Below are 14,641 nucleotides of genomic sequence, written 5' to 3'. Positions count from 1 at the left end.
ATTAGAAATAACACGGTGTCACTTGATGTGCTACTGCCTTTTGAGTTTGGGATCTGAGAGGACAATAACAATACTACTACTTAGGCTTAATTTTCTGTATTTTACTTCACTATGGAAATTGGCCCCAGTCTAAATGCTAAATGTTTTTGTCAGCAAAAATCATCTTCTATATGAATAATCTGCATCTGGCCACTCAGAGCACTGCTGGAAAAATTTAGTCTGCCATAATATATCATTGGATCAACTGTTCTACTAGCATGAGTAATGCATTACCTGCATGGATTTGCCAATCACCCTTCAAGGGCCAGCCCTATGTTATTGCTGCCTCGTCACAATTTTTTGGTATAGTTTTTACAGATATGCTGCTGTCCTCTCAGAAGTTAGACACTTTCAGGGGCACCTGGAGACAAGAAGAGAGCAAGTCCCCTTTCAGGTATGAACCTACCTTGATTTTCATCAGTGAGGCTGGCTATTTTCTGTACAACAGAATACGCTCAGTCTTTTGGAAAACTTAGTAAGAGGGAAGAAGAAATGGATAGGGGAGAGTATCATCTCAGCTCATGATGTAATCAGAGGGAGCTAGAAAATAGCTTGGACAGAAACATATAGGCAAACATGAGAAACCACCCTACCCTAGAAACTATTGCACCAAGAAACTTTTCCCTGGAGTCTGGTTTATATGTTAAACTACTCAGTCCCATGCACCCTTAACTCTAAATGCCAACTTAAGCCATACCACAATGCTACTTCCCTTCAGCCACTACAGGTCCCACCTATGTTTAGATTTCATGCTGACCTGCATTTCTTGTGGTACTTTGCAACTGCACATCATTTTTCTGTGGGTTTGTTTTACGAGAAGTATGTATTATTTCTTCTGAAGAAGAGTAATTTTAATTTTAAATTCTGCCTTACCCAGCAGATTCACCCCCACTGCCACCACCTTTTCAGCTCAAGCATTTATTCACCACACTCCACTCAAGGGCCTGCAAGCATAGTTACTATTATGCTGACTGCAGTCAGTCAGCTAAGGCAGGCTTTGTCTGCTCCAGCCGCTGTTCCTGGTGAAGGTTCATAGAAGAAACTGACTGAAATGAGTATGCAAAGACAGATGTTCTCTTCAGTAGCAGTTCATTTTCCCTGTGAACAGGGCAGTGTCTGTTTGGCAGTTACATGCCTAGGACACAATGCTAGTAAGAAGGTGTGCGTATACTCTTATGAAACCATAGTGTGGTCACAAACAGTTTTTATCTCTTAGTGCTGTCTAATACTGGTCTGGGGTCACTTACTTCAAAAGTAGGTCATTCTGCAGTCAGTAAGAAATCTTGCAGTGTTGATAATCTGTCAGAGCAGTGCTTAAGAGTGATGGAGAAGTAGACATTAAGCACATTGAGAATAAGGTACACAAATAGAGGTATTGAAATTGCAGTTTACCCAAACTCAGGCAAATTAACAAAAAATTTTAATAAGAGTATTCAATATAGCACCACACAAAAGATACACTGTGCTTTGCGTTGCCTTTAAGGAACATGCCAAAAGCTTTCACACTAGAAAAACTAATGTAAAAAGCTTTCTTGTTCATCAGAGCTTACTCTCTGCTGTTTAGAGAAGCCATTCTGAAAGAACCACAGCTTTTGTACATGTTTGGTCTTCCAGGCTGATTAAGCATTGTTCCCTTACCTGTTAGTTCTCTTCCAGCTTCCAGGGTTTAAGCTTTGAACAAAGAAACTCACTTAAGCCAAGGTGCTTTCAGGAAAAGCATTCAGTCCAGAACTCCTACCAGCAAATCCAACTGACAACATACTAGTCATCTGCTAAATTATGTTTCTTGAAAAAGTAACAGAATTTTGATCAATGGTAATTGTGTGAATTGGGCTCTACAGATCAACCCCAGGCAAATTGAGAAAGATTTGGAATCAGCTCTTAATTTTGTCTTGGGCTCAAAGATAAAAAAGGAGTAATACATGATAAAATTACAAATAAATTACATCACAGAAAAAAAAGATGGGTGACATTGAAGGGTCATTTACTCCATCTCTTCCTTCAGTACAGATTGTTATGCTATAATGGCTTGAAATTATTTCAAATATAAGGTGCCTCTAAAGTATTTCTTGGTCCCTCACATTCCTTACATAGCTAAACTTTCTAACCTGAATTGTTCAGACTATGTTCTGTATATTATCTATTACACTATTATGCTTACATTAAATAGGCTTTTTTTCCTTTCTATAACTGAGGTGAACTGGAAATGTTTCTATTTTGCCTGAATATGGACCACACAGCTGTTTCAGAACATCCTTTATTTGATGCATCTTGCAGTTAGAGAAAGGCCAGTTTGCATAAAGGGAACCGTAGCAAGCCAACAATAGTAATAGAGCCATAGTCAAATGAAAGTGTGGAATGGACCCAGTGCTAATGCATATAGAGAGAGTATTGAAAAACTTCTAGGCTTCCAGCTTCACTGACTCTAGTATGGAACGTGCTTCTTTATACTCTTCGGCTTCTTCCAATTCTTTTTCATTTTCCTGGAATGAAAAACAAAACTTCTGAGTACTTTGAAAATAATGGACATGGGATTAAATTTAAGAAGGAAACTATGAAACAAGGGATATATCATTATTGAAAACACTAGTTCTACATAATTCAAAGCACAGGTAATTTCTTCTGTCCTGCTTAAGGTACAGGATAATAGCTGTCGTGTGAATAGATTTGACCTATGCATACCTTTATTTTGTTAAATAAATATTTAAAACCAAGGACAGCATAACTGAAACCAATAACAACAGCACTCAGAACAAGAGTACCATTAGGAAAAAGCTTAAGCAGAAATTGACAATTGAAAAAACATACTACTACACAGTCGATTTTAAGCATTGAAGGTGAGCTAAGAACAGAAAGCAACCTTGAAAGACTTCCAAATTCTTAATAAGAACAGTAACTCCCCACATTCCTCATTTTAACTTTGTACAGTACAGTGTATGGATCAATAGCATCACTTCTGCATGCCGCTGAAATCTAGACCAGCTGTCAAGTAACTAGCTGAATGACAAGAAGGTCCTAAATCCTGCCAGGTACTGAGCATTTATTTTGGAAAACAGTAGAGGCATACCACCCAAGGAGAAGACACCTTGAGTTTTCCTTTGAAAAGGGATTTGCATTTTAAATGTCAAATGTGTCTGAGGTTTAATTTACCATATGTATTTTTAGCCTCACAGTAGCATTTACATACTGTCCTGGTTTTGGCAGAGATAGAGTTAATTTCCTTCCTAGTAGCTGGTACAGTACTGTGTCTTGGATTTAGGATGAGAACAAAGTTGATAATGCACCGATGTTTTAGTTGTTGCTAGGTAATGCTTACACTAGCCAAGGACTTTTCAGCTTCCCATGCTCTACCGACTGAGAAGGCTGGAGGTGCACAAGAAGCTGGGAGGGGGCACAGCCAAACTGGCCAAAGGGACATTCCATACCATGTGACGTCATGCTCAGTACATAAACTGGGGAAAGCTGGCCGGGGGGGCCGCTGCTCGGGGACTGGCTGGGCATCGGTCGGCGGGTGGTGAGCAATTGTACTGTGCATCACTTGCTTTGTGTATTATTATTATTACATTATTATCATTTTATTTCAATTATTAAACTGTTTTTATCTCAACCCATGAGTTTTTCTCACTTGTGCTCTTCCAATTCTCTCCCCCATCCCACTGGGGGGGGGGGGGAAATTGAGCAAGCGGTTGCCAACTGAGGTTAAACCACAACAGTCCTTTTTGGCACCCCACGTGGGGCAACGAAGGGTCTGAGATAATAACAGATTAACCAGAGCATATTAAGGAATTTTTATTTTTTTATATATATACATACATAAGGAAAAAACGGTGGATGAATTGGCTGGTCAACTCCGGCAATATGAGGAAAGTCTCTCTTCCTCCCTTGTTTGGCTGGGGAGAAACTGTCCCGGGAGATAGAATCATAGAATCATAGAATCATTGAGGTTGGAAAAGACCTCTAAGATCATCGAGTCCAACCGTCAACCCAACACCACCATGCCCACTAAACCATGTCCCTAAGCGCCTCATCTACACGTCTTTTAAATACCTCCAGGGATGGGGACTCCACCACTTCCCTGGGCAGCCTGTTCCAATGTTTCACCACTCTTTCAGTAAAGAAATTTTTCCTTACATCCAATCTAAACCTCCCCTGCCGCAACTTGAGGCCATTTCCTCTCGTCCTATCGCTTGTTACTTCGGAGAAAAGACCAACACCCACCTCGCTACAACTTCCTTTCAGGTAGTTGTAGAGAGCGATGAGGTCTCCCCTCAGCCTCCTCTTCTCCAGGCTGAACAGTCCCAGTTCCCTCAGCCGCTCCTCATAAGACTTGTTCTCCAGACCCCTCACCAGCCTCGTTGCCCTTCTCTGGACATGCTCCAGCACCTCAACGTCCTTCTTGTAGTGAGGGGCCCAAAACTGAACACAGTATTCGAGGTGCGGCCTCACCAGGGCCGAGTACAGGGGCACGATCACTTCCCTACTCCTACTGGCCACACTATTTCTGATACAGGCCAGGATGCCATTGGCCTTCTTGGCCGCCTGGGCACACTGCCGGCTCATGTTCAGCCGGCTGTCGAGATCCAGCAACTCAGAGAGGATAGGTCCTACTCCTCACCTGTACGGACCAGTATCTCGGCTATTAGGAGTCAGCGTTCTTTTGCTGAAGAGAGAGGATATAAAGGGTACACACGACGGGGCACCCTATGGTTTTACCTGCGTGACCATGGAGAGGACATGAGGAAGTGGGATGGAAAACCTACTTCAGACCTAGGGGCACGGGTACGTGAATTGCAAGGGAAAAAAATCACAGAAGGGGGTTCTCCCAGGAAAATTGCTGCTCCAGTTTCCAGCAGGCAGTTCCCCAGACAGAGTAGAAGGGCTGATCTTACTCCTGATCTTAATGAAGAGAGTTCTGACTCATATATACAAGAAGTGAGAAATGAGTACTGTGATGAGTACTAGAGGGGCCCTGCCTCCAGCCAGGGGGAAGAAAAGGACAACCGGGTTTACTGGACTGTGTGGATTTGGTGGCCTGGCACATCAGACCCACAGGAATATAAGGCTCTCTAGTAGACACCGGTGCACAGTGTACCCTAACGCCATTAAGCCATATAGAGGCTTATATATTTCTGGGGTGACAGGGGGAGCCCCACAGCTAACTGTATTGGAAGCCGAAGTGAGTCTAACTGGGAATGGGTGGCAGAAGCACCCCATTGTGACTGGCCCAGGGGCTCCGTGCATCCTTGGCATAGACTGTCTTAGGAGAGGGTATTTCAAGGACCCAAAAGGGTACCGGTGGGCTTTTGGTATAGCTGTCTTGGAGATGGAGGAAATTAAACAGCTGTCCACCTTGCCTGGTCTCTCGGAGGACCCCTCTGTTGTGGGGTTGCTGAAGGTCGAAGACCAACAAGTGCCAATCGCTACCACCACAGTGCACCGGCAGCAATATCGCACCAACCGAGACTCCCTGATTCCCATTCGTGAGCTGATTCGTCGACTGGAGAGCCAAGGAGTGATCAGCAAGACTCGCTCACCCTTTAACAGTCCCATATGGCCAGTGCGGAAGTCTAATGGAGAGTGGAGACTGACAGTAGACTATCGTGGCCTGAATGAAGTCACGCCACCGCTGATCACTGCTGTGCTGTGATCTGGACTGGCAACATAAGGGTGAATGATTTCTAGCTCTGTGGGCCCATGACACCTCAGGTCAGCAAGGAAGAGATGCAACATACAGATGGGCTCGTGATCGAGGGGTGGACTTGACCATGGACACTATTGCGCAGGTTATCCATGGATGCGAAACATGCGCTGCAATCAAGCAAGCCAAGCGGTTAAAGCCTCTCTGGTATGGAGGACGATGGTTGAAATATCAATATGGGGAGGCCTGGCAGATCGATTATATCACACTCCCACAAACCCGCCAAGGCAAGCGCCACGTGCTTACAATGGTGGAGGCAACCACCGGATGGCTGGAAACATATCCCGTGCCCCATGCCACTGCCCGGAACACTATCCTGGGCCTTGAAAAGCAAGTCCTATGGCGACATGGCACCCCAGAAAGAATTGAGTCAGACAACGGGACTCATTTCTGAAACAACCTCATAGACACCTGGGCCAAAGACCATGGCATTGAGTGGGTGTATCACATCCCCTGTCATGCACCAGCCTCTGGGAAAATCGAACGATACAATGGACTGTTAAAGACTACACTGAGAGCAATGGGTGGCGGGACATTCAAACATTGGGATACGCATTTAGCAAAGGCCACCTGGTTAGTCAACACGAGGGGATCTGCCAATCGAGCAGGCCCTGCCCAGTCAGAACTCTTACGTACTGTAGATGGGAATAAAGTCCCTGTAGTGCACATAAAAAATATGCTGGGGAAGACAGTCTGGGTTATTCCTGCCTCGGGCAAAGGCAAACCCATCCGTGGGATTGCTTTTGCTCAAGGACCTGGGTGCCCTTGGTGGATAATGCGGAAGGATGGGGAAGTCCGATGTGTACCTCAAGGGGATTTGATTTTGGGTGAGAATAGCCAATGATCTGAATTATGTGATGTTAAGTACTACATAATATTATTTGCCATACTAATCATATTACAATAAGAATCACCCAGACTAATGAAGAATAACTTCAGTGAAACCAAGCAAAGCACAGCGATGATGGTACCAGAACTGACTTCAACATGAAACAATCCAACACCACATACCATCTCCATCTTTCCTGCCCTGAAAGATTATTACGACAGATGGAGCCCAAAGTCATGGACTAAATGAACTCACCGAACATTTTAGAGGGATGGCCCACAGACTAAGGGAATGATATCTCTGTGTGTGTGTGTGTGTGTGTGTGTGTGTATATACATATATATATATAAATAAAAACCCAGGAAAAGGGGTGGTGATTAATGAAAACGTACTGGAAAATATTGGACTTGAGCATGACGTAGATGGTATAGAATAAGGGGTGGATATTGTCCTGGTTTCGGCAGGGATAGTGTTAATTTCCTTTCTAGTAGCTGGTACAGTGTTTTGGATTTAGGATGAGAACAAAATTGATAACGCGCTGATGTTTTAGTTGTTGCTAGCTAATGCTTACACTAGCCAAGGACTTTTCAGCTTCCCATGCTCTACCAACTGAGAAGGCTGGAGGTGCACAAGAATCTGGGAGGGGGCACAGCCAAACTGGCCAAAGGGACATTCCATACCATGTGACGTCATGCTCAGTACATAAACTGGGGAAAGCTGGCCGGGGGGGGCCGCTGCTCGGGGACTGGCTGGGCATCGGTCGGCGGGTGGTGAGCAATTGTACTGTGCATCACTTGTTTTGTGTATTATTATTATTATCATATTCGTATTATCATTTTATTTCAATTATTGAACTGTTTTTATCTCAACCCACAAGTTTTTCTCACTTGTGCTCTTCCAATTCTCTCCCCTATCCCATTGGGGGTGGGGGGAGTGAGCGAGCAGCTGTGTGGTGCTCAGTTGCTGACTGAGGTTAAACCACGACACATGTGTAGCAGAATTCTTGGCGAAAAATCAGCTTTTAAAATAAGCGTGACTATCTCCAAACTTAGTATAGTTTAGTACAAGATACTATTTATTCCTGCAGGTATTCATATTTTAAAAATGCAGCACTTGTTCTCATCTCACTAATAAATCATATAAGCAGTACTCAGTAAGGACTCAGCTGTCTTGTTTCTTGTCCATAGGATAATGAAAGTAGCAAGCAAAGTATTTTGACTATTTCAGTTCACTACAAGCATATTATATGCATCTACATGATCTAGAAAGACTACCTAAAGCAAGTGAACTATTTTTTCGATCATGTAACTATCACAGGAATTCAGAGTCCATTCTAACAGTTCAGTATTTAAGTGTATGTTGAGTGTGCACTCCCTTAAAGACAGCTTATAATATTCTAACACACACAGTTTTCATAGACTGAAGACCAAGTCTGCACATTTATCTAAAATGAAATATTGCTATGTTATAGGATGCTAGTCTTGGGACCTATAAAAAGTAATTTTTCAATCCAGTTCTAATATGCTGCAATTGCACTGCAGACAAGCATGTTTTTCCAAGTTCATCAAGGAACAGCAGCATTTCTTGATCAGTGGATTTTGATGCTATACTTACTAGTAGTTGAGTAAGATCTGCATGTGCAACTTCTAATCTGCGCTGGCAGTCTGGAATCATCATTCGTGACTCTTGTAAGATCTCAATCTGTGAAAATTAGAAGCCAATGAAATGAGAATGTATTCCAGATAGGAACGTTATTTTTTTTAAGATAAGCCTTTACTCTGAAAAATCAGTAGTCCAGTCATCATCTAGGAACTTCAGAACAGTGGTACCTATTTTCTGAATAGGCTTTTATATTAAAAGACACACTTAGCATAATTACTTAAAACTCCGTTAATTTACAGGACACTTCCATTTATTTTGTGCTTAATTAAATATAAAGTATTAAGTGCAAAAGAGTATTTAGAATAATTTTTTCTTTGAAAAAGGTACTTATCTGGTAAGCTTTCCATATAGCATTTGTTAAAAAGGCTATTTAAAACAAACTTTGTCCTGCTGTTGTGAAGCAGCTTCATCCAAAATGGGATCAGCTGGTTATATAAGTATCTCCTGCATCTTTTGGGTAATAAAGAAAAACAGTGTTCAGATAATACCACATAGAGATAATTACTACATGAAAAAAGTTATTGAGTTATTGATCACATTGTGTGCACACTGCAGGAAGCTCTGACTGAAAGAGAAAGGTAAAGAAAAATGAAAAGCAAAGACCAGCAGGCTCATATTTTTGATGCTTATCATGTATAAAAAGTTATTACTTATCCTTGTGTTTCATTTTAGGAGAAAGATTATTCTCACCATGCACTTTGAACAAAATTACTAAACTGGCACCCCACCGAATCTGAACATCCTGCTTCCTCCTACAGAAAACTTCAGATTTATACAAGGGAATATTTATTTCATGGAACATTTCTGGATCTGAAATCCAACCACTGAGAAGAAAAGGTGTGCAGAGTTGTTCAATAACATTAAGTCTATTTAGAAATGAAAATAGGTTAAGTATGAAACCTCTTCTGCATTCAGGATAACCTGCAACAGAAGGCTTTCACTTTAAATGGCTTGCTTCATTCTGTCATTCCTATGTTGTATTCTTTCAGTATTAATGCTGCCGTACTGAAGGGAACACTGTCATCACAAAAGGGAAGATAAGCTATGGCTAATAATGTATTTATGCATATAGGAAGGCCTTTTGTAGTACAACATTATCATCATTCTTAAGTGTCATATGCTTAAGTTCTTAGTTCAAGTGGTTTTTGAGAGAAACGGTTTAAAAAGTTTGTTTCTAATTTCCTTTCAGAGAATCTAGGGCAAAACCTGTCTACTTTGATGAAGCAAAGATGGGTGATAAATATTGAAAAGAGTTAAGCACCCCCAAGTTCTAGTTCTCATCAGTATTATTACTTTCTTTTAAGCATTCAGCATTGGACTGTATTAAAAAATAAGACTAGTCAGTCTGCATGTTACACTTTCAGCAGTGAATGAATAAAGGTTTGTAACTTCTATAGAACGAGGTATTCCATGAGATGATGCCTTCTGCTTTATGTACTACAACTTTGTTTTACAAAGAATACCTACAGGAGTGAGAATATCCAATAATTACTTCCTTGGGCTGGTACTGCTAAGTAGTTGTGCGTTGTAAAGCTGGTGGATGATATGGAAAGTAGTAACTTATTTGATATATGCCACTCAATAAGCGATCTGGGAAGGCATATAAACTGTAGTCCTAGCTGATGTAAGAAAAGAACAAACCTACCCTAACCACTCTGTTCAAAACAGAATTTGACTGAGATCCAAAGGGGTACCTGAGTTTTATTTACATTTGCCTGCAGTTATGCAATAATAAATAAAAAACAGAAGGAAGATAAATCCTGTAACTACATTCACAGTAGGTGCAAATGGTTGGAGATTGGAACAGGAATTTTGTGGAACCAAGATTATTAGTTGATTACTGAACTAACCTATGCAAACTTTGATAACTTCTACATAAAACACTTTTTTCCAAGATAATCCCAGATGGACCATTTACTGTTACAAACGTATATAATAAAGCAAAGTCAAAAGCTCAAATAATTAGATAAGCTTTAGGACTGGAATTTTTAAAAAGTGTTTGCTCTCCAAACTCTATCAAAATTTAAACAGCAGCCCTCTCCCCTCCCCCAACACATTCTAGAAACTTTCTGACTAAATTCTAAGGAGTTTAAATTATAAGCAGGTCACAGAGGAAGTTATTACATGAAACTGATCTAACTTTGCAAAGAACCATAAGTATCTGCAAGGTTTCTGTGAATTACAATGCCAAACAAGTATTAGAAAACTGGAGTAACTGAAGTGCATCTAAATAAAGTGTTAAGACAAAAGCAATAAAGCACAAAAGTACGTTCAGAGAGAAGCAAATTGAATTTGTTGTCAATAAGCGCATGTAGGACCAGAAGAGCTACTATGACTAGTGAGGATGACCTCCCTATTCCTTTAAGTGTACTGAAAAATCCAGTTAAACAAATCTCTGCAGAGACACACATTTCTGGTCAGTTGTCTTTCAGGATTGAAGGTATTTCTACTAAGGGAGCAGATGTCTGGCATTTTTCAAAAGAAAGCAGTCTGCTCAGATGTGATGGAACTCTCTAACTGTTGGGGTGTATATAGCCTATTTACTAAACATGATGTGGATTTTTTGTAAATTGGTTCAGATGTCAAAGAACTAGCGTGCTAGTTCTATCAATAGCCTTCAATCTGTTTTCCATAAATTCCAGACTGCAGTGACAGATAAAGCAGAACTGGAAACAGAAAAGCCGAAGAGATGCAAAGACACAGATCCACCTACCAGTTGCTTAGATGGAAGGGCACCATAACAAAAATCAGACAATTATTTTACACATTCAAAGTAAGCACAAAGGCCAAATGCAACTCTATGAGAAACAGCTGAGGAGGTAATGCTCAAGGCTTTAAACATAAGCAACTTTGATTTTAGCAGGTCCCACAATAAAAGTTCAAAGCCAGTATTTCAACTTATCTAGGCACATCAGAGCTGCTCAGATGAGGCAGATTCTCTATTTTTTGGATCACCCAAGCACTTATATTAAAACAAATTTTTGATATTTTAAGAATACAAATAAATATTACTGCTTACAAGTGTCAATACCAAGTATTCTGCAACAGGAAGCAATTTTGCTCAGCCTAACTGACATGTAACAGGGACAACAGTTTTATCAGCTTCAAAAAGATGGAAGCAGTTTGGTGGGGGTTTTTTTTGTTGTTTGTTGTTGTTTTTTTTTCCAGCTGACCCACAACTTAACAAGAGATTTAGAGATGTGCAGACCCACAAATAATTTGAAAAGAACAAGAAAACCTCCATAGGATGCTCTGTCATTCCTTGATCTTAAGAAAGACAGCCTAATAAACTACCAGGTCACAGGGTATAGTGACAATATTGTTTTATATGACAGGAATGGTATTCTAAACACAAAAGATAAGCTAAGAAAAATTAGAAATGTGAATGAGTCATATATGAATTATATACACACACGAATATATATTTATGCTTTTAAATACTGCCTCATAATCACTTGCCCTTTGTTGCACAACTGAAAACAGATAATCATAACAGTATGGATCTACTCAGAGACAGTAGGGAAGAAAAGAAAAAGCATGCAAATAATTCAGTTTGCCAAGAAAAGTGCTACTTGTTTGAACTACTTTTCATCAGAAAGTTTGTAAAACGCTTGTAATCCATTGACCAGTTACAGCCATATCTGATGGAAGGACAGAGAGATGTCCTTTTTTCTTTTGGGTCTAAGTATCATGAACACCAATGGTGCCAAAATTAATAATCCTACTAAGGAAAAGACCGTAGCACAACGTAAAATAGTGATGCTAAGGCTACTGGTTGGCTAATCAACATATTTGTAACTTAAATCCACAGCATGGTATTACTTCTCACCTCACTGGTAATCAGGGAATATAAAGGCACAAGATGCTGGGCCAGGATGGTGGCAAAGGAACACAGGGAGTAGGACAGCATAGACGATGTAGGAGAAAGCTGGGTATAGGGAAGGCAGGAGCTCACAGGAGATACAGCATTAAGGGGAATATAGAGGGGAAAAAAAACCCAAACACACACAAAAACTGTAGGAAACCAAGTTTTATTAGTTCTACTTCCTTTGAAGCAACTTGTTTTATTTTCACATAGCAGGCCCAAAAGAAAGCTTGAGCTATCCGCAAATATAGGATACAAGAACACACTGCAGTCTGTTGCGAGTTCTTTGCCAAATACATTTGATCAAAACACTTCTGAAAGACCACGAACAAAAGCTTGCAGTAAAGAATTGGAAACAGATTACATTGTTTTGTTTCTATAGTGCTTGAGTGTTTCAGGCACTGAAATGGCCATGTATCAACCACAAACTAACTACCCATTTGTAGCAAGAAAGCTGGAGGAGAAGAAAACCCTCTAGATCTAAATGCCTCAGTATTTCAAACAAGCTTTCTCCGCAGCCCCTTCTCAGGTGAGGAACAATCCTGTTTTTTTTAAAGCAGATCACTTTAGGACATAAAACACAGAAAGGTTCCTTTGGTCTTTTTGGAAAACAGTTTGTTGCTGGCTGTTTTCCACTAGTGTACAACAGTAAGGTTTTCTTCATTGCCAGCAGCAGGGGATGGAGGGAGAACACCACATGACTTAAGCTAAAAGATGGAGATACCGTTCAGAGGACAGAAGCAAAACTCTGTGTCCTTCACTGAAAAAGTTTTTAATTAAATACTCTGTATCATAAGTTACAGATACTGCTCCTTTAAAATTAACTTTAGAGGATTATAATGGAATTATTCATTACAGAAAGTTGTAATTTAATTAGCAGGCAGCACATTTCCTCCCAGAAACTCAAAATTTTACCTGAACAGATCCATGTTGATGCAAGTATAAAGTCTCACCCTGTAAACAGGTGAGAGGTGGTAAACATCTGAATGAAGAGGTTTCTTTGGGAGTAGCATAAAGAAAACACTGACAAAAGACAGACTTGCTTTCCCAACAAGAATGGCTCAACCTTGTTAGAACAAATAACCAAATTTTCTCTCTGCTGAGGTTAAGCCTGGGGGAGAGGTTTAGAGGGTTGGGTTTTTTTGTTGTTGTTTTTTGTTTGCTTGTTAAGATAGCATATAGATTCTGAATGCATGCTTTGCTAAAAGGCAGTAGGCTGGTTAGGAGATGTTTTAGAATAAGCTTGAAGGTTTGAGAGGAATTCCCCATCTGTTTTGTGGAGGCAAAATACCTGGGGAAATTTGTGCTAAAATTGGAAGCAGAACAGACATGGGAAATTCCCTAGATAGACAGAAGGCAGAAAAATCAAGTCCAGATTTTTTTCTTCCCTCTAGAGCAGAGGAAAAGTGAGCCCAACTACAGAAGAAATGAATCATGTCCCATCTCGGTGACAAGTCTTTTCTACCATAGGAATGTTGCCATACTAACTTATTCCAAATATTGCATAAGTGCCTTTAATCTTCAGTATAAAATCTGGAATCCAAAAGGTATTTACACCTGCCTAGATAAAAAGGAAAAAAGCCTCTGGAAAACAGAAGGGAAAAAGGAAGATCACAGTAATGATTTTTCATCATTTGGTCTCTTTCAGAAAGCACATTAGGCAATAAAACCAAAGTTTGAAAGCGTTTTTAATATCACCTGTATGTTAGGAATATTATTTTGTATTTAGTACAGAGAATTCCAAGTTGCTAGCTTTTAAGGAAACAAACCGTGCTTGTTAAGGATACTGTCCAAATACATAAGGGGGAGCATTAGACCCTTCATTAGTATTTCCACTGCCTCTTTACCTAAGCAGCTAGAGTTACAGAGTTCAGATCATATATTCTAAAAAAAAAAAAAAAAAAAAAACAAACCAAAAAACCCACAAAAAAAACCACAAACCAAAAACCCAAACAAACCAAAAACTAAAAAAACAACTTATGAAAATAATTAGACTTCAGTGAAACTGTATGTTTCATCTAATCTTACTGTACTTGATCAGTGAGAAGATTGAAACTTTGTTTGAACCAATAGGGTGGGGGGTGGAAAGAGTTAAACTTAAAAAGCCAACTGAACTGGAGTATTTCTTTGATGCTAAATAGACATTTAGAAATGAAAAAGTTACAGAACATTACAATGTTCCTTTTAGCTAGAACTCCTCTAGTAACAAGGTTAGCAGCTCATTCTCATCTTCAACAATAATTTTCCAAAACAATATAAATTGTTTGCAAGTGTATTTCTTTTTAGCTGTTTCAGGAAGTATTCTACCTCCCACTCAAAGCAAGAGAAATATTGCTGTTTTCACTAATGCTTGGAGAAAAACTGTATATTAGCAAGACTGTATGTACTCTTTGGCATGCAGATATTAAATTCTATGTTAAAGTCCATTGGATTTTTAATTCATCTGGAAATGACATTACACAAGAAATCATTTGGAACTGTAGGATAACTATTTAAAAAAAAAATTATCATTTATCAGTAAAAATGCTGACAGTTAACAAACTCCAGA

The 14,641-nt window shown here is 39.9% G+C and overlaps 1 protein-coding gene across 1 annotated transcript in view; it reads right to left on the bottom strand.

Annotated features, from left to right (window-relative positions):
* Positions 1 to 2,282: 2,282 nt before the first annotated feature.
* Positions 2,283 to 14,641, bottom strand: part of LOC143171867 (tubulin-specific chaperone A) — a 42,861-nt gene continuing 30,502 nt past the window's right edge. The window contains exons 3-4 of the mRNA XM_076360984.1: positions 8,181 to 8,267; positions 2,283 to 2,522 (exon numbers count right to left, since the gene is read on the bottom strand). Coding sequence (XP_076217099.1) covers positions 2,442 to 2,522; positions 8,181 to 8,267 — 168 coding nt within the window. The 3' untranslated portion in view covers positions 2,283 to 2,441. The remainder of the gene's footprint in view (positions 2,523 to 8,180; positions 8,268 to 14,641) is intronic.

Source organism: Aptenodytes patagonicus, chromosome W (genome assembly GCF_965638725.1).
Source record: "Aptenodytes patagonicus chromosome W, bAptPat1.pri.cur, whole genome shotgun sequence".
Classification (NCBI taxonomy): domain Eukaryota; kingdom Metazoa; phylum Chordata; class Aves; order Sphenisciformes; family Spheniscidae; genus Aptenodytes; species Aptenodytes patagonicus.
This window is presented reverse-complemented; position numbering and strand designations above follow the sequence as displayed.